The following is a 15020-nucleotide window of genomic DNA, read 5'->3' as shown; positions in this document are numbered from 1 at the left end:
ATTAATATTTATGAAATGCGGAATTGGAGCCATCCTCCAAAAGAAAAATCTCCCCCGCCCCATTCTCATGTCCAATGGTAGTGTTGAGCATCGCCCCTTGCCAGCGCACCTATCCCGAGAGGAGAACATCGCTGACCCCTCCTTTAGCTGGAAGGAGGGGCAGGAAGGCAATGGTGACTTGAAGGGTGCTGAGGACCCAGTCGGGACAGTCTGGCTCCAGTAGAGCAGTCTGGAAACATCTTCTCAACAACAACCACCACCACAAGCATCCCAGCACTCATCACCTTCAAGGATGTCGTCACAATGGAAAAGGTGGGTAGTTTTTTTTCAGATGGTGGGCTAAAAAGGAAAAGTTCTCTTTTGATTTGTCATTAATCACTCATTTTTGCAGCACAACAGGTGAACATTGGTAAGCAACCGGGTAAGGATGCATACTTCATGTCAGTATCACAATCATCCATGAAAAAATCATCCATCCCATCAAAATCTATCCATTTTGCCAAGGTTTCGGACCATTTACTAAAACATCCCACAAGAGAAGAGAAACGCTTAAGGGAAGGTAACAAGATTGTCATTCAACAAGGGTAGGAGGGAAAACATCAGGAGCGACGTGAAAAATGTCCGACAGAGACATCTTGGCTACTTAGCTTGTGTAATGAAAAGCAATCAGCGCAAAAGAAAATTGACCTGCTTGGGTACCACTTTCAGGCGCTATCAATAAAGTTGGACCGAAGAAAATGTCACAATTTGCCGAGATTCTTTTCGACAAAGTTGGGACGACCGCCAAGAGGGGACTGATGGGGTTTGGGTGGGGTTTGACGCAGTTTGCCCGCAAGAAGGGTGGGGCCCTCTTTTTTTTTTTTTTTTTAAACCGCAGTCAGGCCTGACCTATGACTAATCTTGTTCTCTGTTATTAATGCTACAGCTCAAAACAATTCACAGCTGTTTTGTTAAAAAATTTTAGAGGTTGTGTTCAATTTTTTTTTTCATTCAGGCACTTGAGTTTTAGGACAATATCTTTTTTCTTTTTTTTGTAACCCTTGCATTAGGTTGTAGGTCAAATCACCTAGATTTAAAGTTTAAAAAGTGGGGGGGGGGGGGGGAATAAATGTTTTGTAAGGATCGGCTTGCTGTTCTTGTCTTTTCGTTTTTTAATTTACACGGCTTATTACATTGTTACAGGGCTGCGATATGTTTTTCAAATGTTATATATATATATATATATATATATATATATATATATATATATATATATAGGGGATTTGCTTCTTTTCATGATATAATTTGAAAAATGTTTTAGAATTTATTTTTGACTGACAGCGGGTTACATTGACCCATGACGATTTCTGGTTACGTTAGTTCAAGTGACCCATTTAAAAAAAAAAAAAAAAAACTTTTTTTTCAATAAAAAGAAGAGTACCTAGTTATTTTCTTCTTCTTTGTATTTTCAGCTGGGAGATAAACATTTACACAGCTGGCCACATTGACATGTGAACATTTTATGTTGTGTTGGGTAAATAATAATAAAAATTAGCTGTGGAAGAAAACGTTTTTTAATTAAAAAAAAGTCATTACAGGTGGCTTTTTGTTGTCTTGATTTTGATTCTTTTTAATGTTTTATCGATGTTGTTTTTTAAGACACACTTGTACAGCTGTTCACATTTTTGACGTGCATCAACGAGACAGACAGAAGAGGTGAAGGGAAATTCTAGCCTGATGTAGATGATTCTAAATAATTAACTATGCAATTAGAATATGGGATATGAAAAAAAACCAACCTTGTTTTGTTATTAAATGTCTTTTGACACTTTTTTTTTTTGTAACTAAATCAAAATGGGGCCCAGGTATGAACCATTCGGGGCTTCACATTAAAACAAAAATGAATACATCTATGCATATTGTTTTTAATTCTGAAAGTGTATTTTTGAAGCCAATGTTCATTTGTCTTCCCAAATTCCATCAACTGGAAGATGACGTCGAACAGATCCACAAGAATGCTCCCGTTTCTCTTCCACCTTCTTTTTTTCAAACGTAACTCAAGTTGTCGCCAACATTTGCTATTTTCTTTCTCTCCGTGAGCTGCTGTTGAGTTGAGTTTTTTTTCTTTTTTTCTCGGCCCTTTTCTCACTTCCCTGCCCAGGGCGCCATTGTGCTTGATCTAACCATGCAGTGCGACTCTGTCCATGGTTGTGCCAAGCACTTTGGAGCCTTGTGAGCACTTGCTGCATCCAAAATATCCTGCTGTTGTTTTGCTTCACACCACGTCTGACTGTTTTGCCTTATTGTGTCTCAGCTGCAATAAACGTCATGCCAACATCCCGTTTCGTTAAATGATGAATATGGGCCAAAGCCAACATGGCAGATTTGTGTGTCTCAATTAGAGTAAGTGGCTCAACTATATGGCTAATAAGTGCAGCCGGTAGAGGTCATTTTATCAACGCTGTTAGCAGATCCATAAATCAAAGCGAGCAGACGTTGTGTGCTCTTATGGAGATGATGAAATGTTATTACAGCACTCAACTTGATATATTAGCCTCAGCTTGTTTGAAATGCATAAAGCGCACTCGGATCATAATGAATACATGTTTAATACCGTATGTGTCCATGTGCTCAGAATAGACGTGTCTTAATAACTTTTTCACAACATTATAGTACAAATATTAACGGTACAAGTTAAATAGAGAGCTCAAGTGCAAAGGGAGTTCATACGTAATACTTGATATGCACAATCTTGAGAGGGTGTTTTTTCCTGATTTGTTTTTTTTTTCCTTTGATTAAAATTATGTTGTTATTGTTACAGTCTAATAAAGAGAGTGAGTTATGTATTTATTTCAAAAGTACCCAACGTCACGATGAACACTCATGCCATGAATAAAGAACAGTATAAAGAATTCTACCTATTTGTATTATTAATAATGTTCAGTTTCATATCGACATTTACAGAGAGGTATTCATTTAACAATATGGTTAATATTGCGGCGAGGTACAGTTCATAGGTCAATGAGAGTCAAAATATTAGGAACCGCTCTCGGTTTGACGCAGTGCAGTAGCACACCGCTCCATGTTACAATAATAAACACATTAAACACATTCATACCTCTCTGATGGTGTCAATCAGAACAGAGCCTCGTTATCTTTATGAAAGTACCGTACTGCACTGTATATCTGTACATAGTGTTTATTAATTTTGCAGCAACAGTTCAGCAGAAACCTGAGAATTGAAATGGAACTTTTATTCCGCTCTTCTATCACAACAGTAGACTATTATTATTATTATTATTATTATTATTATTATTATTTCTAAGCACACAAAGGCATGCAAGCAATTACAGTGTGTTTTGGCTGCCTTGACCTTTCTTCCAGACTCCAGACAAGGAAAACAGGCTTTACGCACGTTATCCCATTAGGCTGCACGACGGCAGCCGATTTGGACAAACTAAATGCTAATCGCTCATGGTAGCAAACAGGGTGAGGGAGAGTCTGCAGTCACACACTACAAAGGACTGGACTGGGGAACAATATTTATACACATGATTTCTTACGTAGTCAACATCGTCCTTTCGATTTTAGAGAGCTGCATAGTTGGCGGGTGATCAACAAACCTGCACTATTTATTAATTGCTTCATCAAATGCAACCAGTTGGGCACGCAATCGTTCGAATTCGATTTGAAGGTTAGCTGTTCAAACACTTCCCATTTTCAACTCTTTGACGATGTTTGGAGATCATCTTCCCCTTCTGAGGATTTGCAGACTTCATTGTCGTATCTTTCAGTTTGCCCTTAAAAATGTTTCCACATTTCCACTGTGTGGCCTTTTCCTTAAGGACCCTGAAAAGGAAATGCTGAGATTTGATCTGAGAGACCACATCGCTGGGTCACTCGCAAGTTTACTTACTCACGTTAAACAAAGTGAGATCAGGATCAATGAAAGCAATCAAAACAGATGAGTAAGGACGAGAGGATTGCTGCTCAGCACACGTGGCCGCCCACACGGCTGTTGGCAGCCAAAGGATGGAGGTGTTTGGTTTTTTATTTATTTATTATTGTTTTCGTTTACACAGTAATTATTGTGTGATTATTTTATGCTGCAGAAATGCAAAATCATACTTGGAGTGTGCTTTTTACTACCGCGCTATGCCCATATTGTTTTTGTGTTATTCGGGCTACTGTATTATGTTGAACCTCAAAACATTGTGGGGTGCATGGTGTCTAGCAGGCGGTATGGGCTCAAACGTCTGACGTGTGAGCCACAGGCTGAATAATGCCTGTCCGCCGTGTTTACTGTCTGCCCCCAGTGATGACCCCGCATCCCTCGCCCATTCACATCAAAGGACTTTATAGTTTTAGTCCATTTGTTTTTTTTTACCTTTTTTCTCAGTATGTACTATGACTATGCTTGCAATAGTCTGACTTTGCATAATATTACACCTTTTTTTAATGAGCATTGTAAAATTCAGATTTTTCTCTCTGCCAAAATAAGGACTTAATTCTCCTAAAATTATGACTTTTTTTCCTCTCATAATAGTCTAACTGTATTGTCATAGAATTCTGGAAGATTGTATTCAAACTTTATTCTTGCTCATTACTTTTTATTCATAAATTGTGCCATAGAATTAGTTTTCTCATTACTTTATTCTCATATGATTAGCCAAATACAGCATAATTGCCCAAGTCCTTTTTATCTTACTGTTATAATATATATCAATTTAAAAAATAATAATAAAATAGTTGTTGTCAATGAAGATTCTGTCTGAATACAATCAAATAATACTTAGGAAACTATGCTATCATGCAAACAATGTTTTATAATTTATCTTGGAATGGTATTTCGCAACTCTTGCAAAATTGTCATTTTCCTTAAAATATTAATACTGTATTCATAAATGTTATGCTCGTATAATTCAGGCTACTTTCTTGTATACAATTCTTGCAAAATTCTTACTCCTAATACTGACATAAAATATTTTTTTCTCCCCAAAAATATATTTACACCACAGTTCTACGTTTTTCTTGTATTATTTTTTTCTTTTGAGTGTGACCCTCAATCTTGGCACAGACACACAGTGTGAGACACAAACTATTCTAATAAGCTCCTTTGTTTTAATGACATTCCAGATCATCATGCAACAGAATTCCACACCTTTGTTATCAGTTGCCATGTGATAAGAAAAACATATTTTGTATCCATGCAGGTCTACACAACAATGTGACATTTGCGGGCATCAGCAAATATTGTCTCATGTTTCACTGGTTATTTTTAGTCGCAGTTAACTTTGTGCACATAAGCAGGGGAAAAAAGTGACTACCAATTCAACACCCTGGATTGGTAAACTACTGAAGATCAGGAAATTGCTCTTTGCAGGATACGACAGGAACACGACACCAATACAGTAAAGCTCGAGACAGAAAGGAAAAACATGGAAATGCATGTTGTCTGCCACATGGCCAGGCTGTAAACGTTATTTAGACGTGATGCATTATTCCGCAACATGTTGCGCGCTTTGTACATTCATTATAGGACGAACACAGCAGAATAACATTAAACAACAGAGCTTGTGCATCTCATTTAATTCCAGTCAAGGACAAAGTCGTCGCGTGGAAAATCACAGTGAAATGTTAGCTCGCTACGAAAGGAGTTGAAATGGAGTAACCTTTTTTTCCCCATTGTGAAATGATACGTGAACAGATTGTGAAGTGCTGTTTTCGACAAGGACTACCAAGTGTATGTGTACCACTGGACGTGAGGATTTCCACGGTTGTTATAAGACACTGCGTCCCCGCTGTGGAAGGACTGGTTTAGCTTGCTTTTAAAGCCCTCATATTGTGTGGACATGGTAGCAGAAATAGCATGACTGTGAGTCATATGAAGAAAGAGAGAAAGAAAGAAAGACATTGCATGACTGAGTCATAAGAAGGAAGAAAGAAGGATGGAAAGAGAGAAAGAAAAAGAAAGAAAGAGCATACCAGTGTTCTCCCATTGAGGCCAGAAATGCATACTCATGTTGTATTGGAAATACTGCAAAAAAAAAAAAAAAAGAACATGTCCACCAAAATGTCAATGAAGGCCAAACAATGAATGCTTTGGCCCGAGTGTCAGTGTACACACATTGGCAGAGGTCTATTGTTCTCTTTGACATTTCATCTACCCCCAAAAAAATAATAATAAAAAAGGAAAAAAAAATTACAATTTATATATATATATATATATATATATATATATATATATATATATATATATATATATATATATCTTCACACACATCGTACCCACAAAGTAGGGTTTGGAGGGTTTCATCTGTATGCTCATCCACGTCAAGCGAACATCTGACCGGGACCGCCGGCGTGTTTCTTCTCAGCGGCGTGGCGCTCCTGGTTCTGCTGGCGGCCCGTATTGTCGTTGGACTTGATGACGCCGGCATAGTCGTGGATGCCCACCTCTAAGTTCTTGGCCTTCAATGCGGCCGTGTGAAGCTTCTCCAGGAAGTCCGGCATGCCTATCACGTTGTGATAGGACAGATCCGTAAATGCGTTTCATTTTGTACGTAGGGACCATAACAAAAAAATGGTTGTATACAATTTATATTCTTCTGTACTGCATACCCCATGAGAAAATCCTCAAAATAATTAATTCAATTAAAATAAGTATTTCCAACTAAATCTGGATTAAAATAAACATTTTATACAATTAAAACGTAACAATCTTGAGCAAAGATTAAATTACCAGTCAACTAAGCTTTTTCTACAGCATTATATTTTGCTCTGGACTTAATTAAAAATGCATTTAAATAAAATAAAGTAAATTGAATTATTAAATTATAATAATTATATTTTTAATTGTCATTGGTCAAATTTATAAGACAGTGTAAATATTTATTACATTTTTTATTTTTTATTTTTATTTTATTTTTTTTACAAAAGAATCAAATGTAAGAAATTTACAACTACATTGAAATATTTAAAGCACGAGTACTTTTTAAAAGAATAATTTAAAAAATGTGCATTTAATTTTGTAAATAAAATAGAAAACCTATGGTGAAGTTTATAAAAGGAAAATATTTGATTTTTTTTCTAAATACATAATTATCTTTTTTGTTGAATTCTTAATCTATTATAAAAAATTTCAATGCATATTAAATTTAAATATAAATGCAAATGTTAAACAGCATTTAACATTTGAATGAACATACGCATATTAAATACAATAGTTGTTATTAATAAACCAAATAATGTGGAATATAATCCTTTATTAGTTAAATGCGTATTTTAAATGTTAAATAAAAATACAAAAATTTTACTAAAAAGCATTTTAAATCTTTAAGTTAAAAATAATAATAGAGAGCAACTTACCAGATCAAACAAGTACACACAAACTTTTGGACTGTTTTGGACTTAAAATAAGAAAACAGAGCAGACCAGCAGTAGCTGTTTCTTGTAAGAATATTTATAGGAGTCCTACTGCATTCCGCCCCTAGAATTTCTGAATATGGACTAACGAACAATGAATGATGTATTATTTGTGAAAGTTACTTCTACCATCAACACGGAGTTGTGAGATGAAAAGCTCACCACTTGACACCATCCAGCTCACACAGTAACGAGGGAAGGCGGTCTGAGGGTCGTCACTGTAGGTTAGCAGGTAGTCAAATCCATTCTGTCAACATCATCATCATCATCATCATCATCATCATCATCATCATCAAGAAGTGTTTGAAATGGTTCACTTTGCATTATGTAACCTGGACATATCAATATTCATAGCAAGGATCAGTATATTTTATGACACAAAATTATCAGGGTTTGATTCTAACCTCATCGAAAGACTTGTGTGGACGGATGACCATCTTGGATTGATATGCGTGAACTCTCACAAAATCCTGAGACTCGGGAACTCGAGGATGCTGCACGGCTCTAACGAACATAGTGACAAAAAGGCCGGGTTTATTTTACTAAAATTGGTTAATTCAAATATATTCTTCCATTTTTACATTTGTATTAATTTATCGCTTTAAACTATCGATATATTGAAGACAAAAGTAAACACCTAAGAATTGGTTAATTATAATTAATTGTAAGTAATACATTTTAAATTAGCACTAATCATTATTTTATTAACAAAAAACTATTTTACATACTCAGTTTAGCTTTTTTTAAGCTTATCTACAAAGGATCATCCTGATTTAAAATGCAAATGTGGCCCCTGAGCACAAGTTTAAAATTAATAACAACAACAACAATAAGTATCCTTTAATAATCATTTCTTACCTGGACACTAGAATCATCAGGTTGTTTCCCAAGTCGACCTCATAGCGTCGCACATACACGTAGTCCCTGGAGTACATGGGATACTGCGAAGGAGATTTGACATGATTTAAAATGGGGAAAAAAATTTTTTTTTTTTTTTTTTTTTTTTTTTTTTAAAAGAAAGAAAAAAAATATTTAATTTTTTAAAAAAACCTGTGGTTCTCAAACTTCGTACGGCTCCTAAAAAGTATATTTCAACATCATTGTAAGGCACTGCAACATTATGCAGAGCTTGAACATTTACATTGTAGTTAACGGAGGAAAATTTTAAACGGTAATAATTCAATTGTAAAAAATATATTGATACTGCACGTAAAAGTGAAATAACTGGAGCGAAATAAATGTTTAAAACCAAACTGCTCTTAAAGATTAAATGCAAATGTAAGGAACTTAAAAGTTAAATACAACTGAACTGTACTTAGACGGTGATTCCTTCTGATACCACTAGAGGGAGCCCAACTACCACACTGAGAACCACTGATCTAGGAGGTAGCTTTGGAAAATAAATAGAGAATAAGAAGGAGTGGAACTGACAGGAAAGTGTGTAGCCCAGTGTAGAACTTCCGAGCCCGTGTTGACATCCCTGTCCACCACTTCCAGTTTGATCACCAGAGCGTCCCACTTCTTCCTGTACTCTGTATCCAACTGGGGACAAACACAAAGCAGCGGTCAGTCAAGTGTAGTGCTATTTATATTCCGTATATTAGCAACCACAGTGTGTTAACATCACCTTTGTGATAAACAGCTTGCGCAACAGGTGACTCCACAAATACTTGACCATGTTCGCTTGACATGAAACGCATGTGAGCGCCTCACAGCAACTGATGGTCCTGCGTCGATGTGTGCAATATATTTTAAGATAGAGATTTGTTATTGGGGGTTTTTTTTTTTTTTTTTTTTTTTAAGATTGCAAGATCTTTTTACAGCAACTACTGTGCAAAAATCATCATCTTTGACGTTAATTCGGGTTTCATAATTCATGCTCCTGTACAATACATGCATAAATAACGTTAAATACATGTATAAAATATTACAAATACAGGAAAAAGCACAAAAAATAAACAAATTCATTATTGTATTTTATTATTTATATAAAACTAAAAAATATTATATACTTTCCATATAAAATAAATACAGGCATTAATTGAATTTTTAAAAATGCATTACGTATTGCAAAAACAGAAAAAAAAAAGCACTGTACTATTTGTTTTTTCATAAATATAAAGTTACAGTAGATAGATAAATTGATTGAATGAATGAATGCTCCGTATGGATGATATGTATGTAAACATGTTTGTAAGAAACAAAATAAACATGTCTATGAAATACTGTACAAAAATATAAGAATAGACTATTAAAATTTAATTTAATTTTAAAAAACATGCATGCAATATTATGACTCAAACCGAACATAAGAAAAAATATCAAATATTGTATCATTGATATTGTATAACAGAGATAGATGGCGAGAATTGCCCTGTACCAATAATAGTTTGCTAGATTAAAATGGAAATACTAAAATAATTAAATATACATTAATTGTAATAAATACCGTAAATACATAAGTACAACCACAGATTACAATTGTATTTGAAATCTTCAATTGTAAATGATGTTATTTATTTTAAAATCAAAAGATTGCACACAGTTTTGGCTGTCAATGTGTAATATGTAGACTTTACAACGATCTGATCGGCCTGCTCGGTATCGGCCGATAATTAGCATTTTATGCAGATCGGCTTTAATGTCATAATTCGCCGATCCGATCAATGACATCCGCAAAAGACATTAACTCTGCGTCACCGTCGTGTACAGTATATTTGAATACAAAAGCTAGTTTATTTTTAGCCTTGTCGCGTGTCTTTTGACATACTACTGTAAACATCTGACTGCCAATAAAGCTATTTAAAAAAAAAAAAAAAAAAAAAAACATCAGCCGTGTGGGACAGACAACACGTCTGAGACAGACAACATGTAATGCCTGCAATTTGGTCTTTCACGACTGCACTATGTCAGACAACTGCAATAAAATATTGTATTCCGATACCACGGCATCCAGTCTTTTATGATCAATGGGCTTTATTTTAATAATAATATCAACTCAAACGCGACCGGATGCACTCATTCCAATGGCGACGACAACAACAATTGATCGGGGAATGGAGAAACGTGGGAAAAAGTGTGGTGGCGGTCATCGGTTCTCGGGAGAGGACTTTCGTTTAAGGCTTGCTTGATGAATGTTCACGTACTTTTAATACGATACGGCTCGCAAGCAGGCATCAAAACGTTATGTAGCCTAGCAAGCTAGTGCTAGCGCTAACGGTTGTACGTAAACATGCCGGCGTTCTGTCGACTCATGCTCTAAAGTCTCGGTGTGTGTGTGTGAAGTCATTTAATTACAATAAATTTAATTACAGTAAGTTAGCACCCATTATTTCTGTCATGTTGGTTTGACTTGACTGATTAGAATACCAGAGCAGTGATTTCCAACCTTTATGGAGCGAAGGCACATATTTTACAATTGGAAAACCACACGGCACACCAACAAAAATGTCACAAAAAGTAGATACACAGTAATTACTGTATGTACTTCCTGACATCTAATACAAGAGCTTTTATTTGTTCTGTCTGTCACTATGCCTCACTGGCATAAATAGGGGAACAAAGACACATTATTTCTTATAAGTGAATACTTTTTTGAACAGTTAAGTAAAATTTGATAATTTCCCACGGCACACCTGAAGATCGCTCATGGCACACTGGTTGGAAATCCCTGGACTAGAACACTTTTGAAGATACTCAGTATACAGTACAAACGTATATACAGTAAATTAGCAAGTCATTTAAATAGATACATTGCTCCATGCTGTGATCGGATCGGTGTTCGGTTATCTGTTTTTTTAAACCCGCTGATCGGCCCCAAAAATCCTGATCGTGCCAAGCCCCAGCCAAATTTGCAGTTATTTGCATTATTCATCCATCTTTTACAGCGCTGCCTTGCCCTCATTAGGGCCGCGAATAAGCTGGGGCTGGGCTTTACACCAGACCGTATTTCTACTTAGAGACTTTTCTTTGGCTTTTTTGGTCATGCCACCAAGTAAAGAGTGTGATGACAGCCACGAAAGCAGAAATTGAATTTACGGTAACAGAGCAGTTGCATAGCAATCAAAGTGGTACACACAGTATGGCTCCGTCCTGACTGCTCAATATTATAGTGAACAATGTCATCATAAGTGTGTGTGTACCATTATTAACAGTGGCAAACTCAATTTTACACTTATGACATTTAAGAATATTAAAATATTACATTTAATGTACTGTAAAGGCTTGAAATGTGAACAAATTTAAGTTTTGTTGGGAAAACTGTTTAATTTAGTATTAACTTTTTTTTTCTACTCATGCATGTAATGTATAATCCCTGTTGTTTTTGTGGTTTACTGGTGATTTCTATGTTTCTAGTCATATTTTCAAAATATTTGCTCTTTTTTTGCCATTGTAACATGCATAACAGTCTTTATAGAGTAAAGAGTAGAGCAAGAAACGAATGCGAGACCTCAGTTCAAACCAATAGGCCATTAAAAACCAGAGCGACGTAGAAGAAATGGACATTTGTACCTGTACATTGAAGAACTGCCTTGGTGTGACATCAGTGTATGAGCCCAACACTGCAATAAAACACAAATAGAAACAGATGTTGACAGCCCAAATGGTCCACCTGACAGGCCACTTGCTCCGGTGCTAACCTCTGTACTCGTAGAGGTGACTGCCGGGGATCGGCCGCTTCCACACTCGGAAGTCCTTCTTCTCCATCACAACTTCCCAGCCGGGCTCGGCGCGACCGCTCGCTGCACCCGAGTGTGCGTCTAGGCTCTTGACAGTCTCGAGGGCCTGCAGCTCCAGCCCGCATCTGCACAATCATTGCATTATTTGCGTTATTCATCCATCTTTTACAGCACTGGCTGCCTTGCCCTCATTTGGGCCGCTGGCGAGCTGGGGTTGGCGGGTTACACACTGGACTGGACAGCCAATCTCAGGGCACACGTAATGTAATATATTGTATCCATCCATCACTTTTCTAGAGTGTATTTTTTCTGGTCAAGGTTACAGCTAAACTGGAGCAAATCCTATCTGACTTAGAAAGGAGTGATTGCCTTTCAGTCACAGGGCACATGAAGACAAACAACCACTCACACTCACCTATGGACAATTTTGGGTCTTCCATGAACCCAACACACGTTTCTGGAATGTTTGAGGAAGTCAGAGAGTGAAACCACAAGCACAAGGAGAACATGAAAACTGCACACGAGATTGAACCCTAGGACCTTGCGACTGTGAAGCAGATGTGCCAACCACTAGGTCGCTGCGCTGCCAAATACAGTAGGAGAAAGTCCAAATTTGGGTCACCGCCCTTTTTGAAACAGAGCTACTTCCTGGGTACTCAAAGTGAATGGGCTACCAGTTTGATACACGTTTCCAAAATAATAGATTTGCTCAAATTACCTTTAATTAGTTATTAAAACCTACTGAGGACAAGCGGTGTAGAAAATGGATGGGTGGTATATAACGTGGGGAAAAAAACATAAATATCAATATGCAACACATTGTTTCCATAAGTGTTTAGATTTCCAAATGATTACTTCTACAATATTCCAAGGAAATCACAATGTCCCATCACTAGTGAGCTATTTTTAGAACAGGCCCTCAGGTCATGCGTCCTTGGTCTTCATGTTGGTGACCCCTAGATTAACATAGGGTGCATGACAAATGAAGGCGTTCCTTTGTGGTTGGAATGTTGGACTCGTGTGTTCAAAAAAAATAAAATAAAAAGAAGAGTTGCCAAACCTGTGCATTTCGTCATCTTGAATCTTCTCATTGTCCCACATAAAGACCCCAGCAAGGGCCGCGATCAGCTTGCCCGGGGAGGAATGCTTGCTCTGGAACCTGCGCCATATGCTGCCCACCAGGGTCCAGCGGGTCCTCTCCGAGTACAGATTGGAGTACAGTTCGGCGATCCGACACGCACGCCGCAGCCTCTGGCCGGTGACGAAGCCGCAATGGTCGGCGAATATGGACAGCAAGCCCTTGCTCCTGTGTCTCGATCTAGCGGCGTTCTCCAGGACGCCCACCCTGTGGAGGGTGCACAGGAGAAGGCCCGCGGCCTCGCCCAGCCACGACCCCGAGCCTCGGCCGTCATCCTCCTGCACACCCCGCCGGAATGCCCTGACCCCCGGGAGCCTGAGTGACCTAACACCGACCTCGGTGGTGACACGACGGGGGACTGAGTGAAACATGACTGCTTGCTACGACCGCGATACAAGCTCCCAACAGACTGGATGACTCCCCCAAAACGAGGGTAGTAGAAGTATCTACCTAGAAGCACTCGGCGATTGTTTAAAAGTTCATGTGGCAGACTTGCGCTCGCAAATCTCCATTACGTTATCGCTCGGCGAGCACGCGACATTTAGCATCGGCTAACGTTAGCGCGACACTTGCCCAACACAACCACTTGAGCTTGTTCTAAATTAAACGTGCTACTACCTGCACTGTAAGCGCCTTAAATCCACCGTTAATATCTTCGAACTGGGATAATATCCTGGAGACGCGCACTGTTGCACACGTTTCGCATCCTTTGCAGATCATTTGACCTCCTCTCCCTATCGCACAGAGACACGCCCACTCGGAAGTCAGCCTTCTAACAAGCGACCTGATTGGAAAGAGACTGACGTTAGGCGATTGTGATTGGTCAAAATTTGAGTTCGTCGTAAACGTATTGACTCACCCACTAGCATGTGCGTTTGGTCACCTTTTCGACTCGAGAGCGATTAAATGTATTGTTCCGAATTTTCACAAGCCAGTTTTTGTGCCATGTCTCATAGTTATCTTTTATAAAACACAACATTCGCTTTATGCGTGACAAATCGCGTAATTAAAGCTGTTTTTAGGCTTTTTTAATAATAATTTTAAAAAAGGAAGTTTGGTTATACGCTACAATATTACGTCATCAATATGCGTCCACTACACAGATCATACCTGTGGCAGTAATCTTATTTGTGGTATAGAATGTTGATTCTGTAAATTCCACTAATCATGATGACATTGTTATTGTATTCATTAAACTATGTTATGGTTTGTTTATATTTATATTATTAAGTATAAATAATGTAAAAATGTACAATAATTTGGGGGCAATTATCGTGTGTATGTGTTCTGGTAGTGTGGCAATATACCGCATCACACTAAAAGGTATTTCTATTCATTGTTTTGTAACAAGATCATCTTTATTGGTCCCACAATGAGGAAATTTGCATCGTTTCAGCAGCAATAGTCATCATTTATCATCTTTGAGCAACACGAGTGGGACAAAAAAATTAAACATCTTACTATGAAGCAGCGAATATATCAATCAAAACTATAGACTTCTTGCATTGAACATTAGTGACCGAACGGGATTAGCAGAAAATGTTTGAATGAACATAACGGTGAACCTTTAGGGAGGTAATGTGGCCCACTAGGCGGCAGGTGGCGTCAAGTGACCGCTTGCCCACTGCCTACGAGCACGCGAAGATAGGGGGGGCAAAACCGGCAGGGCATTCCCTGTGTCTAGACGCCAAGCAAATTAAAACAACCTCCACATTGTGTTGCATACGGTTGACCAAAAAAAAAAAAAAAAAAAAAAACTAGAAAAGTAAATGTCGTGAAAATCCGTTGATATACGAGAA

The 15020-nt window shown here is 37.7% G+C and overlaps 1 protein-coding gene across 3 annotated transcripts; it reads right to left on the bottom strand.

Moving 5' to 3' along the window:
- Nucleotides 1-5095: 5095 nt before the first annotated feature.
- Nucleotides 5096-13970, bottom strand: stard7 (StAR related lipid transfer domain containing 7). Of its 3 annotated transcripts, none has more exons than XM_061698538.1 (9): nucleotides 13144-13970; nucleotides 12045-12208; nucleotides 11917-11966; nucleotides 8836-8946; nucleotides 8263-8345; nucleotides 7809-7908; nucleotides 7567-7651; nucleotides 6268-6494; nucleotides 5096-6016 (listed from the first exon to the last, which is right to left on the bottom strand). In XM_061698538.1, the coding sequence occupies exons 1-8, from the start codon at nucleotides 13590-13592 to the stop codon at nucleotides 6313-6315; spliced, it is 1224 nt and encodes a 407-aa protein (XP_061554522.1). In that variant the 5' UTR covers nucleotides 13593-13970; the 3' UTR covers nucleotides 5096-6016; nucleotides 6268-6312. The 3 variants fall into 3 exon arrangements, with proteins under 3 accessions (XP_061554522.1, XP_061554523.1, XP_061554521.1); XM_061698539.1 differs by having other exon boundaries at nucleotides 6272-6494; XM_061698537.1 differs by lacking the exon at nucleotides 5096-6016 and having other exon boundaries at nucleotides 6027-6494.
- Between the last annotated feature and the right edge of the window lie 1050 nt (nucleotides 13971-15020).

This window comes from Phycodurus eques, chromosome 15 (assembly GCF_024500275.1).
Source record: "Phycodurus eques isolate BA_2022a chromosome 15, UOR_Pequ_1.1, whole genome shotgun sequence".
Taxonomy (NCBI): Eukaryota; Metazoa; Chordata; class Actinopteri; order Syngnathiformes; family Syngnathidae; genus Phycodurus; species Phycodurus eques.
Note: the sequence above shows the minus strand (reverse complement) of the source record. Positions and strands in the feature narration are given on the sequence as shown.